The following is a 13,424-nucleotide window of genomic DNA, read 5'->3' on the forward strand; positions in this document are numbered from 1 at the left end:
CGCTATTGCGTATAAATCACGAAATGATTGAGTTTATAAACATGAACATCATGATAGACACGAACAATACACAAAATGTTCCATATATTCTTTAAATAGAAAGATTTCATCCATAAATAAACACGACACAATTATCACGTCCACAATGATCGAGCTTCCTTAACGTTAGCATAAGTAGCTTAACAGACGGCAACAAGGCAACATCCAATTTATTTATCGCATTTTACAGAGGTCTCGTAGAGTTGCCAAGTAATAAAATATTTTCCCTTTATCGCAAAGAGTAGATAAGTAGCCTATATCGTGCTTGAAAGCGTCTGAAATTCTGAATAATCTGAATCTAAATACAGAGATTGGTAATGTTACCAATCCCAATTATAAAGTACCGCTAAATTGCGTAAATTTTTTTCTGATACCTTGTATACAGTTAAAATTTTTAAGAGTATTTAGGTACGAGAAACGTTTTGTTAACGATACATTTTACTATTAAATACAATTATAACCACAGTCTTATACACAGGACGGGCAACTACAGTAGTGGAGGTACGTCGGCTTAATGCTTTACAGCCGCCAGAGGCATGACAATTGTTTGATATGCTGTGCAAAGAACACAGTAGCATTATATCTCTTTTTCTATCACACGTCTGACTGTTAAACATAACTTTCGCTTTGTCCAAATTCATACCTAGACCGACGTTAAAAGGACTAATTGACGCCGCCTAGCTTTTGGCCTAGCTCCTCCACCTTTTCAGAAAAGATGACGATATCGTCGGCAAAACAAATTTGAGAGATATCCAAAGATATTCTTCAGAACAGTAGTAAGCTGTTTCAGCATATATCTTAATATATATAAATCTCGTGTCACAATGTTTGTCCGCGATGAACTCTTAAACTACTTAACCGATTTTAATCAAATTTACACACCGTGTGCAGTTTGATCCAACTTGAAAGATAGGGTATATTTTGTTTTGATATATGTAATTATTATATTTAAGAAAAAAAATAAGGCGATACGAAGTTTGCCAGGTCAGCTAGTATATATATATATATGACAAATCTGCAGAGAATCCAGGTCAGCCCAGGTCTCGACAGAGTCAAAGGCATTCTCGTAGTCCAAAAATGCCATACACAGCGGCTGATTATACACTTCAGTCTTTTGTATAATCTGCCGAACAATATTCATTGTTTGTCATTTCCAAACCCAATCTCAAGACTCAATGAATTACACACACCTATTCATATAAACGACGAATAAACCTGTCTACCCGTTATTTTGCCCCATGATAGTTCTTTACATAAAAAAAACGGAATTAATTTTTTTTTTAAAATACTACTTATTTTGTGCAATGCAAAAGAAATCTTCTTCCGTATTTTAATTCAATTTCGAAGTATAGTAGCCTTGGCATGTAAATATTGGAAGACAATGGTATACACAAGGTATTCTGGACATAGAAAGCTTTTTATCCCGAGAATAGTGCATAATACATTTATGGGTAGCACTCAGTTAGTTAGAGTTGCCAACGTCTCCAAAATAAAATAAAATTAAAAAATACAATAATTATAACGATAATAAATTTATGAAGATATATATACCCTATATCTAATACTTATTTTTTATTAAAAAGCTAATGGTTACATTACAATTTTCTCATAGTATTTAAATGAAATGTAAAATAAAATGTTCTTAATCAAAGTTTTTAGTAATGAAGTATTCGCTTAATATTTCGAAGAAAGTACTAAACTAGTCATAATGAAGATTATTTAAATGAGATTTTTCATGAGACCTTCGGAAAGGATTGAGGATTTAATGTCTGTTGCTATGAAGAGTTTGAAAGAATTAACATTTCTTTCCCTTTTTTCACCAAAAAATAGACTAAATTTTTTTATCTTTCTGGTAACATTGTTGTTCTGAATGAATGAATTTAGAATTAATGGCTTTCACTCATGGAGCTTGGAGAGCTCTCCAAGCTCCATGCTTTCACTTGTGGCACTGATTTCAACTTAAGGATTTTCCCCCCAAATTTAGGGGGCAAAAAGTGGGATGGTGTTTTTTAGGGGTGTCATATTTGTACAGGTAAGTATTTTTAAGGATTATTATAACATTAAATATTTTTTTATTTTTATTTCAAAATAAGTAAAATAAAGGTGTAATTGAATAAGCCCTGGGATAATCCAATCTAGTGAGTAGCGAATCATATTCATTTTTATACATACCGCCTTAGCGATATCTAGTGCGATTGCTTGTTACTAAGAAGGCAGAGTTAAATAAAACGCGAGGTAAAACTGCGTTTATGTTTACTATAAATACGTTGATTATTATTTGTTATTTGCTTGTTCAATTCGTACGTTTATCAGCAAGGCATTCGTTAAAATATCTAATGTTAGAAAAAAAGTATTGTCAAAAATATACTATTATTTGTTTAATGATATTATACTATTTATTAATTATTTTTAATGTTTTCATCATCATCATCATCATCATCATTTCAGCCGATCACAGTCCACTGCTGGACATAGGCCTCCATAAGTTCACGCCATTTCTGGCTCGTGTGTTTGCCCATAGTCACCACGCTGGGCAGGCGGGTTGGTGACCGCAGGGCTGGCTTTGTCGCACTGAAAACGATAATGTTTTATTTATTTAAAAATATCTAATTACTTATTTTATAAGTAACAAAGAAAAAGAAATTGGTGGCATCCTTAGTAATTGTGGGGATTTTAGGGGTTATTGATTGGGGTTTTAGGGGGATACATTTTTGGGAGTTGGCAACACTGGTACTGTCAACTTGTCAAATGTCAAGTGCCGCAATGAATGTACACTGTAAAACTCTATTTGTTTTAAATTTTGTCAATACCTACTAATTTTAAAATAAATATACGCATTAGTTAAGTAAATTAAGTTAGTATCGTGAAATAATTAATTATTACGAAAATGGATGATCTCTACGATAACTTGGAAAATTATAATGACGTAAATATCGTTAATGAGGTACGTAGTTTTAGCGCCAATTGCTATTTGTCATTATTATTTACTTTTTGGAAATTTAAGAATATATGTAGTTGTTTTTAAAATTCTAAAAGTATACCTTTTTTTTCTTATTTTTACCTTTGTAAATTCAATTAAAAATTTACAGCTAAAAACTGAAAACAAGGAGCTAAAATTGAAGCTTGAAGAATACTCCAAAGCCATGGTTCAGTTACAAAAAGTAAGGAACTTAAAATAAATGATCCTAAATATTTATTTTTCGCTTTTCGTAAAATTTTATTGTCATCAAACAGTAATTTAACAATAAATATAAATAATTACTTAACAGAGTATGACATTAGAAAGAGGTACTTGATATAAATGTAACCTATTTACTTTTTTAAATATATTATATCGTAAATGTAGTATTGTTATCTACGTGTTATTATAATTGAATGCATGTTCATTGATAGCTTAGAATATTTTTCAGGATTTTGACAAACTCAGTAGTGAATATAAAAAACTAGAGATTAATTACTCGTCATTACTGAAGACAGCAAGAGCTGAAATACAGAGGAAGACTGAAATGATTAACACCTTAAATTTAGAGTAAGCAACAATAATTATATACTTATGTATTTTTTTTTAAATTAAAATCAAAATCAAAAATAGCTTTATTCAAATAGGCTCCAAGAGCACTTTCGAATCGTCATTTTAGAAATTAAAACTAAAAATAAGCTGTTATTTCTGTAAAAGTTTATTACAAGATGTTTCTTTTTTAATGATATTTATGAGACAGGGAGATCTGAATAGTCAATTACTCATCATTATTTTAGTTAATGACTTTCAATTGTGCCAAGAGGTATGTTTACTTCTTCTTTTATAATTGGACTCCCATAGGAATGTGAGGTATGCTTATTCTAGCTTCAGTTGTTAGACTACCCACCATTATAATCTTTAATTGATAGTAACAAAATACTGCAGGTAAAATTGACGTGCTTTTTCTTTTGACACTGCTCATTTTGAAAATATGTGACAGAACATATTTTCACTGTCTTGATTACGGAACTTTTTACTAAATTACTATTTATTGTGTATCTTAATTGTAATTTAATGAAGGTTACTTCAATTGCACCAATAAACTCTCTTGTTCATTCTCAGACCAATGTATTATTGGTAAATTCATCTGTGCTTTTTCGGACCATTGTAAGGCATTAAACTAAATGAATTAATATCTATTAATATATCTTAATAATCAATGATTTTTATTGTTTGCAGTAATTTAAATTAATTTAGATTTTTATTATTTAAATGATATAAGACAAGAACTTATTTATTTAATTCAGTCTTCTTATTACATCTCTTCTTTATAGTTTTAATAAGTGCTATACACCTTAAGCTTTGTTGATGCTAACTTACTGCTGTGCAAAGAGTTACAGAACATATAAATGAATCAAACACATTTATAGTATTGGCTATATCTATGTTTTTATGGTCGGAATATTTATATTAGTAAAAAGCTGGCCTATAATGGGATAACCATTCAACAGCTGGTTTTGAAATACATATGCTGAAGACGGGCAGCAGGGTCTTCGGTGCGACAAAGCCAGTCCTGCAGTCACTAACCCACCTACCCAGCATGGTGACTGTGGGCAAAACACATGATTTCACGCAATTCTTGGCGCGAACTTGTTGAGGCCTATGTCCAGCAGTCGACTGTATTAGGCTGAAATAATGAATGTTTGTATTTGTCATTTAATTAGGTTTTAAACTTCACATAAAATAAAAACAAACTTTATTTTCAGAAAAGATAGGATAATATTAAAAACTCTGAAAAATACGGAAAAAAGAGTCTTGAATGCTGCCAAGAGCCAAATGTATTCTAAAGGACTTACTGAAAAAGATGAAAGTACTGAAACAATCATAAACAAAGATAAACAAAATAGTGAAGCATCAGTGGAAAGCAAAATTCAGAAAGATAATAGGTATTTTCATGTTTCATATTCAGTGTTCTTTTATCACTTGTTTAGTTTACTTGAGATTATAACTTAATATTTTGAAAATAATTTTTTCATTTGCAAGCAGTTATCATAGCCTATGTAATGGAACCCTTTAAAACTGAAAGCACAAGCGCTTTGTCGACCTACTCTACTGTTGACAGAGCACAGCCCAGAGCTCTGGCTACCTTTCTAATTTTTTTTTTGATTTCGATTCTATTGATTTTTTAACGTTATCTTAGAAAACTTGTTGGCTAGGTTTAAAAATGCAAACCTACATTTACATCACGGATGGATAGACTTATTCTTTTAAATTATACATTTATAATATGACATTGTAATCTTAATTTCTTGTCATATTAATGATAACATATCTTGAAATTACTGAAAAAGGTTTGTGCCTAAATCAGCAAAGATTGCTTGTTTTCAGAGTTGATTCACATCAAACTCCGTCAGTAGATTCTATAAGTGCAGAAAATAAGTCTAGTATAAGTGAAGAAAAGGCCTCGAAGGCTTTTGATTCCAGAGAGAAAAATAAAAACAAAGAGAATTTACCAAGAGGTCATAAATATTCGATTGTACGAAGTAATGATAATGAAACAACTAGAAGATTTACCACTCCAGTTGATAGGTTGGTAGTATATTGAGTATGTTTATTTTTAATATGGAAAGTTTGCTAATATCCCTGTTAAAAACTACTTAAGAGATTTAAAAAGATTGTAAATTAAACATTAATATAAAGTAAATATTTTTACGCGACGCCGCGTTGGCGCAATGGTTACGGCCATGGATTGTACCTGTTGCGTTGGCGGTTGCGGGTTCGATCCCTGCACATGACTAACATTTGTATTGGCCATACAGGTGTTTGCCGTGGTCTGGGTGTTTGTGCCGTCATTGTGGGTCTCCCCACCGTGGCTCGGAGAGCACGTTAAGATGTCGCTCTCGGTTGTTATCATGTACACCTGATAGCGATTGTTACTCATAGTAGGGAATATATCCGCCAACCCGCATTGGAGCAGCGTGGTGGATTAAGCTCTGATCCTTCTCCTACATGGGGAAAGAGGCCTATGCCCAGTAGTGGGATATTACAGGCTGAAGCGTAGCGTAAACAATATTTTTAGTAACATATCTTGCATTATGTACTATTAGATTTTTATATAATTATATAAGACGCTAGTTCAATACCCAGATATGGAAGTGGAAAATCAAACCATGTGTTGCTCTGCAAAAACAAAGAAATTTAACAGAAAGAGACATTCAAATTTATTTTACTGATTCCTTTAAATTAAATTAAAATAAAATATTTCTTTTATAATTGACAGTCCTATATACATTTTAGTTGTTAAAATCTTTTTTATAAACAAAACATATTACAAATCGACAAATTGTTAAAAAAATTCTAACATGTTGTAAACAATAATCCCCTGGATTTTGGGAGTGACTCCAGGACGTGGCAGAATAACATGAGGGTAGCTTTGCATCTTGTGAAGTAATCCAACCATACTTGAGCTCTTTACATAGTGCCGAATGTTCTAGACGTCGACGTCGTCGTAGATAGCAACCGATCAGATTAGTAAAAAATCTATTGTTAGAGAAACTCGAGCGCGTCAGATTATTACGTCAGATTACTATACAGATACATCATCCTGATGTTCTCGTCGTACTGACCCAAAATCTGACAATTATGTGGCGGAAATTCCTTAATCTGACGATTTGAAAACCCACTACGCATATCGACAGATTTTTCTGTCATCAAATTCTTTTATCAAAAATTCTGTTGTCAAAAACACATAGGGCTCATATATTATTAATATGCGACGCGCACGAGTACCTATTACTTTGTGAGTTTTAAAACTGACTACATGCTTTCCCCACTGTTGAAAAGGCATTAATCATAATGGTGACCTTTTAGTATCTAATCTTCACACGTGTAAATCCCTATTTAGTTTTTTGACTTCCATATTTTTGTTGAATAATATTTTTGTTGAATAGTATTGATTGTATAATTTATTTTAAATGTAATATGTGTAATGATTTTTTAGCTATTACGAAGCTAAATTTAGTTCAGATGAGGACTCCGAGTTTAAAAATTCTGACAATATTCGGAAATCTCCTCTTAGGAATGAAGTACAGTATTATGAAAGGCAAGACAATAGAGATTACAGAACAGAGCTCTATGAACACTATGAGCCATTGAACGAATTGTCAAAAAAGAGATCAAGCAAATACTTACACAGTGAAAGATATAAAAATGCAGATAAATATGAATCTCATTCAAGGCATTGGAGACACTACAGTCCAGAAAGAAATCAACATAGATTTAGTAAAGAGTACACAGAGTATACTGAACATTATCCACCAAGAGGTGATTATGGGAGGCACAGATTGACAAGGAGTCCTCCATCTGACAAATATAACCGTTCAAAGAGTCGAGACAAAAGATTTGCCTACGACAGAGAAAATTATCGCGATCATGATAAATATTCTACACGTTTCTATGAACATGCATCAGGAAAACATAAAATACGAAATGAACTAGATGAACCGAGTTATAAACGACACAAAGCTGACTCATATAATGAACATATAGAAGAAAGAAATTGCTATTTGAATGAGAAAGAAAGAGAATATGCTGAACAACAAAGGACACATGTTCCAAATACTCAAGAGTATGATTTTCAAGAATATTTATCTTGCCAATCACCTGATTATATTGTTATTGATAGTACTATTCCTGAACATTCTGTTAAAGGTACGTTAATCTTCTAATTAAGTGATGATATAAATATTTGATTATGAAAGGATAAATGTAGATTGACAAAACACTATTCTCATTCATTCTGCTGATCATTTTAAAGTTTTTCTTCTGTCTGTATTATAGTGCATTTACAAAAATATGCTAAGTACAAAAATAATGTTAATTATTAACAATTTGAATGAACCAGAATGAAACAGTTATTAAATCGTTAATATTCACCAACTTTATATACTTTTTTATATTTATATTGAATAAAATATTAAACAAACATTGAATATTTTAGTTTTTTTTAATACCTATAGATCGACACACAAGCTTACGGCTCGCCTGATGGCAAGCAATTACTGTAGCCTTTAGACGCCTGCAACACCAGAAGTATTGCAACGCGGTGCCGACACTACAACCCCCCCACGAACTTTGGTCACCTTACTCACCACAGGAACACAACACTGCTTGAAAAAAGTACTATTTAGCTGCAGCCTTCTGTAAGGTCGAGATACTTCCTCAGTTGGGCTGCTCTAGATTTTGAGCAAGATATTTCCTAATAAACAAACCACAGTAAAAAAGGAGAACATATTAATGACCAAAATTTTGTTTCAAAATTTAACAAGTTTATTTTGTATTCAATTTTACATATTTAGTTTATTAGCGGTTTAAGCTTTTTTGTTATTGTTTTATTTTATATTTTCCTTGAATCATATTTACTGTTTTGAAACTACTCATCCAAAAAAAATTGTTAAATTTATTTTCGAATAGTCATGTTTATTAACAATAATTGTTTTGTATGACGTAAATAAACCAGACAAAACTAATCGATTTCTTTTTATTGATTTTTATAATAGAAACCTATATAGAATAATCTAATTAATGCAGATTTTTATTTAGAAGTCATGATATTAATGTATTACGTAATTAAATTTATATTTTATTGTATTTCAATGAATAATTTTCTCTAAATGTTTTACAATATATAAGTTTGACGTGTGAAAGTTTTATCATTTGGATTATGAGTTTTTGACTTAGTTTTAAACCTGAAATTTCAAAGTAATCATATCAAGTTTAATAATGATAATATAAATAACAGTATATAACATTATGATGATTAGATAACATATGATATGATATTTTTCAGAAATCATGGGCACAGCTGCAACTAAACTAGAAGATCCTAGAGTTTCAAATAAAAAGTATATTCTAAGTTTACCTAATAACACATTATCTACAGTAGTTGGTCGAAATATTGACTTAAAAATGGTTGATAAATCTGTTTGGGGTATTGAGAAAATTGACGTTCCAGCAGCCTTGACTAAGAGAATTTCTGAACAAAACAGCGATATTTTATTAAAAGATATATGCATGAATATTGAAGATCCCTCATTACATGACTCACTGGAATCTGGGGAAATACAAAGCTATGATCATGACGATCTCTCTACATTTAATTCAGGGGACATTGATAAAGATGATGGAAATGAGACAAATAATAAACATCAAAATACTGATTCTAGAACTCTAATCCTCACTGATTTGAAGGAAAAAGTAATCTATAAAAAAGTATCAGAGAAACCTATAAATAATAAGTTTAAAATTCCAAAGATAAACAAACCAGTTTTAGATGTGCCAAAACTTTACGAGAAACAAACGTGTAATAAGTCCGACACCAATTTACCAGATTTAAGAGATTTAAATGATGATGTAGAAAAACACCAACCAAGCGAGCACAATATAAACACTGCCGATCCTGATAAACTATGTTTTGAAAATGAGTTACCCAAAAATATTGTCATTCAAAACTCAGAACAAATAGATTCTGATAAAAGAAAAGAAATAATGAAAACCATTGAAGGTGATTTGGAGCTAAGTGATGAAGCTAGCGATGTTGAGCTTAATGATACAAACCAAAAATGGAGCAAAACCGGGTCTGATAAAGTTCAAAACGTTAAAAAAGATCTTATGATATATCCTAGTTTACAGGAAAATAATTCTGCTACAACGATCCCTCATTCAGCGAAAATTAGTAACAAAAAAACTGACAAAACAAAATCTTTAACAATTTCGGGATCAACGAAAGATTCTTCAAAAGAAAGTAGTAAAAAACGAAAGCGAAAAAGAAAATCATCAGAACAAAATGAAATGAAAGAGTCCCACGATGCAAAGAAGCCGAAAGAAAAGGAATGTAAAAAGTCTCTGTCTGAGGACAAGAAAGAAAAGGAACGTCTTTCTAAGGAAACGTTAAATAAATTTAGCGATTTATTCGGGGATAGTAGTAGCCTAATAACACCCGATGACTTAGGTATAAATAATGTTCCTGTACAGTCAGGTGAAAAATATTCCTCAATATTTGAAAACACTCAGGATGCTGTTGATTTGAGTGGTGAAGTTGTAGTTAGCAAATTAACTAGCACTAATAAATCCGATACTATCGATGCTGTAATCAATAATAGTGCTTTTGATACTGCTGTCGAGAAAGTATGTGACGAAAACACTGCTAGCAAAAATAATTTTAGTGTAAATGTTACGGTTGTTAATGATAATGTTGATATTAATGCAGAAATCAAAAACGCAAATTTAAATAACGCCTATGAAAATGCTAAATCAGAAATGTCAGCAAACGAAAATAGTATTGTCAAAACTGTGGTTATATCTTCTGGAACTCAAAATGAATGTGTATCGGAAAGTGTGTCAAAAGATTCTTCAAGAACCAACGTAGAGTCTGTCACAGCAAATACTGATGATATTGCTTTGAAAAAAAGTCCATTAAATAATAGCAAAGCATTAGCAACTTCTACACCTCCAAAATGTGGAGATACAGTTGCACCCACTGAAGAAGTCTTTGAGTCGTCAAAATTGAGTAACTCTTCTTATATTAACGACAAAATTGAACAAAATGAAGCTGATATTCCTGATGTTAGAATATTTGTACGAAGACGACGAAAACCTGTAAAAAAGCCTAATTAATTTTCTTTTTATAGTTTTGTACTTATATCTATTGCTGATGGTTTATATATGTATGTCAAGATTACAAAGATGCATATTTACAACAAACTAAACTAACAACAAAATAAAAAATGTTATATTTATAGCTGTTTTTAAAGTGATAAGGATAAAGCGTCTCTCTTAAAATAGACTGAATTTTAGTTTTTCGAAAAGAAAGTAATAAAACATAGAATATCCCATAGCAGTCTTTATTTTCCTTAAAAATATTCCTAAGGTACACTGTATATACAGTAAAATAAATACATCTAAACATTGACATTCATAATATATACATAAAGGATTCATATTTACAAGAAAATATAGCATTGAACATTTACACTGTATAGGATTGACACAACTGAGGAATTCGAGTTATATATATATATATATATATATATATATATATATATATATATATATATATGTATGTATATATATATAAACGAATTCGCATTATTTTATGATTTTACTTATATAATAATATGCTATAATATATTAGGTATTTTACAGTTACACTGATACTTGATTAACATACTGTATATAGATCTTGAGCGCTCGGTATTTATATGTTACATGAATTTCTTGAATTAGGTCATTCGTTGATTTTTTTCAGTATCTTGTATGGAAATATTAATATTATATTATATTTATTCTAGTACTAGCGGACCCGACAGACGCTGTCCTGCCCGGAAATTTTAATCCTATCTTTGAGAGAAACCCCAAACATAGCCCGTTCCTTTGCTCGTTGAGCGACTTTAAGCTAGTGGACCAGTCTCTTCGTCAGTGTCCACGTCTCGGCTCCGTATGTTAACACAGGCAGGACGCATTGCTCTAAGACTACTCTCGAAGACTGTTTCGGAGTTACATACATTTTAAATTTTCATTGTTAACGCCCACCCCCGTAATCCTTATTGAGCGTGAGTTATCCTAAAATCCGCTCATCGATCATTTCTACATCACATATAGGAGATTCGTACCAAATTTGGAGTCGATAGTTTAAAAACAGGAATTTTCCATTGTTAACGCCGCAACAATATAATAGGTAATGTGAAATAGGTAGTTAATACCATTTTTACTGTATGAAAATAAAATGCGGTCTACGAATAAGATCAATTTAATCATTAATAACTTACGTAAAATGCGCCCTAATATATTATTTAACATGAACTTTATTGAATAACAATAAAGTTCAAATTGACTCTACATTTTAGTTAGAAAACGTTTGTATGGGAAAAAGAAAGGGGCTGTAATCTTTGCGAGTGGAGAGCCTCACAGGCGCGCGCATTCCTGTAGGAAGGGACCGAACACTATCCTGGTATTTACGCAAGAGGAGAAGAGATTGCTGACTGACCAGGGATACGGGTCCGGTGAGGGATCGCGCGTCTTAATCATCCATGAGGCGCAGGGCCAGACCTATGAGGACGTCATCGTCCTCCAGACAAATACAAGGAGGCCCAAGATCCACGACAGCGTTTCGCACGCTGTAGTCGCGGTGACTAGACATACCAACACCTGTGTCTATTACACCGACGACCGTGACGACGCAATTGGTCGCTTTGTGGCGAGAGCAGCAGAGACAACGAACAAGAAAATCCTTGAGCATAGTCTCAAGATGGCCATTTACCACAGAGATGCCACCGTTATTGAGAATGTGCTCGAAATATTGGAAAATGTAGTAAAGTAAATGTAAATATAAATTGTGCGTATGTATATCAAATTTTAATGTATGTAATATAATGTAAATAATAAACAATAAATGTAATAGTATAGGTATAGGATAATGTAATTGTAATGATAAGGCTTTATATATGTACTTAATAAGATAGGATTAGTCATATAATATATTAATAAATATTAAAAAAAAAGTAAAATAGATAAAAAGATTTTCTAAGAACGCAAAAAAAGTACCTACTAACAATAACATAGGTAGTGAACATTGTAAGTAGCAAATAAGTGTATATTTTTAGAGATTCTTAGGCTAGGTATTAAGTTATCTAAAGTTGCAGTGAAGTACCGATGCATGTTTATATATATATAAATGGAATGACAAAAGCACGGGCATTATAAGCCCGTGGATATATCACTTACATAAAAAAAATCTATTGATATTCCCCTTAATGAACTAATATTTGTTAAGTTAGACTGTTAGAAGGAAATCAACTTAAGAGTAATGTGGATGAATGATAAAATCATAATAATGATAATAATGGAGTTAAAACAGTAATAAAATTATCATCGTGTTGAATTGTAGCTACATGAAAAAAATCTTCCAGCGAAAGTAGCGTGTGCCAGCTTATAATAATAACAATTCATATACAAAATAGTGATTCTTATAATAATAAACAGCTTATTTTTAAGAGTCACAACATGTAGACAAATAAAAATACTCGATATTTATCCCATTAATGATTTTTTTTAAAAGTTGTTCTAAGTTATTTGAACGCTCAAGATCTCAGAAAGTCAGAAATATATATGTTTAAATAAAAATTAAAAGTATTTGGCCTTACATAATCAGCATCTTAAATGTAAAATCATCTTGTTTGAGATGTTAATAAAAATATAGCACCTTTATTTGTATACAACACAATCCAGAATTGAGCCTACCGTGAGTTACAGGAATGAAAATAGCAAAAATACAATCGGTTATAATATAAGAACACACGTATCTAACATTAACATCAATATAAAGAGAATATTTCATATTCATTCAATTTAAACAGTTAACAAATCTCCA

The 13,424-nt window shown here is 31.4% G+C and overlaps 1 protein-coding gene across 1 annotated transcript; it reads left to right on the forward strand.

Moving 5' to 3' along the window:
• Positions 1-2,754: 2,754 nt before the first annotated feature.
• LOC123654748 lies at positions 2,755-10,890 on the forward strand. Its single transcript, XM_045590632.1, has 8 exons — positions 2,755-2,983; positions 3,129-3,200; positions 3,438-3,568; positions 4,765-4,944; positions 5,387-5,587; positions 6,999-7,712; positions 8,588-8,622; positions 8,847-10,890. Exons 1-8 carry the CDS (start codon positions 2,927-2,929, stop codon positions 10,670-10,672), a joined length of 3,216 nt encoding a protein of 1,071 aa, XP_045446588.1. The 5' UTR covers positions 2,755-2,926; the 3' UTR covers positions 10,673-10,890.
• The last annotated feature ends 2,534 nt before the right edge of the window (positions 10,891-13,424 follow it).

Source organism: Melitaea cinxia, chromosome 6, assembly GCF_905220565.1.
Source record: "Melitaea cinxia chromosome 6, ilMelCinx1.1, whole genome shotgun sequence".
Classification (NCBI taxonomy): domain Eukaryota; kingdom Metazoa; phylum Arthropoda; class Insecta; order Lepidoptera; family Nymphalidae; genus Melitaea; species Melitaea cinxia.

Excerpts from the sequence above, each read along its gene's own strand:
- LOC123654748 (XM_045590632.1), top strand. The coding sequence starts at position 2,927 with ATGGATGATCTCTACGATAACTTGGAAAATTATAATGACGTAAATATC. Across the intron at positions 3,569-4,764 it reads ATTAACACCTTAAATTTAGA|AAAAGATAGGATAATATTAA; the intron begins GTAAGCAACAAT and ends CTTTATTTTCAG. Across the intron at positions 5,588-6,998 it reads TTTACCACTCCAGTTGATAG|CTATTACGAAGCTAAATTTA; the intron begins GTTGGTAGTATA and ends ATGATTTTTTAG.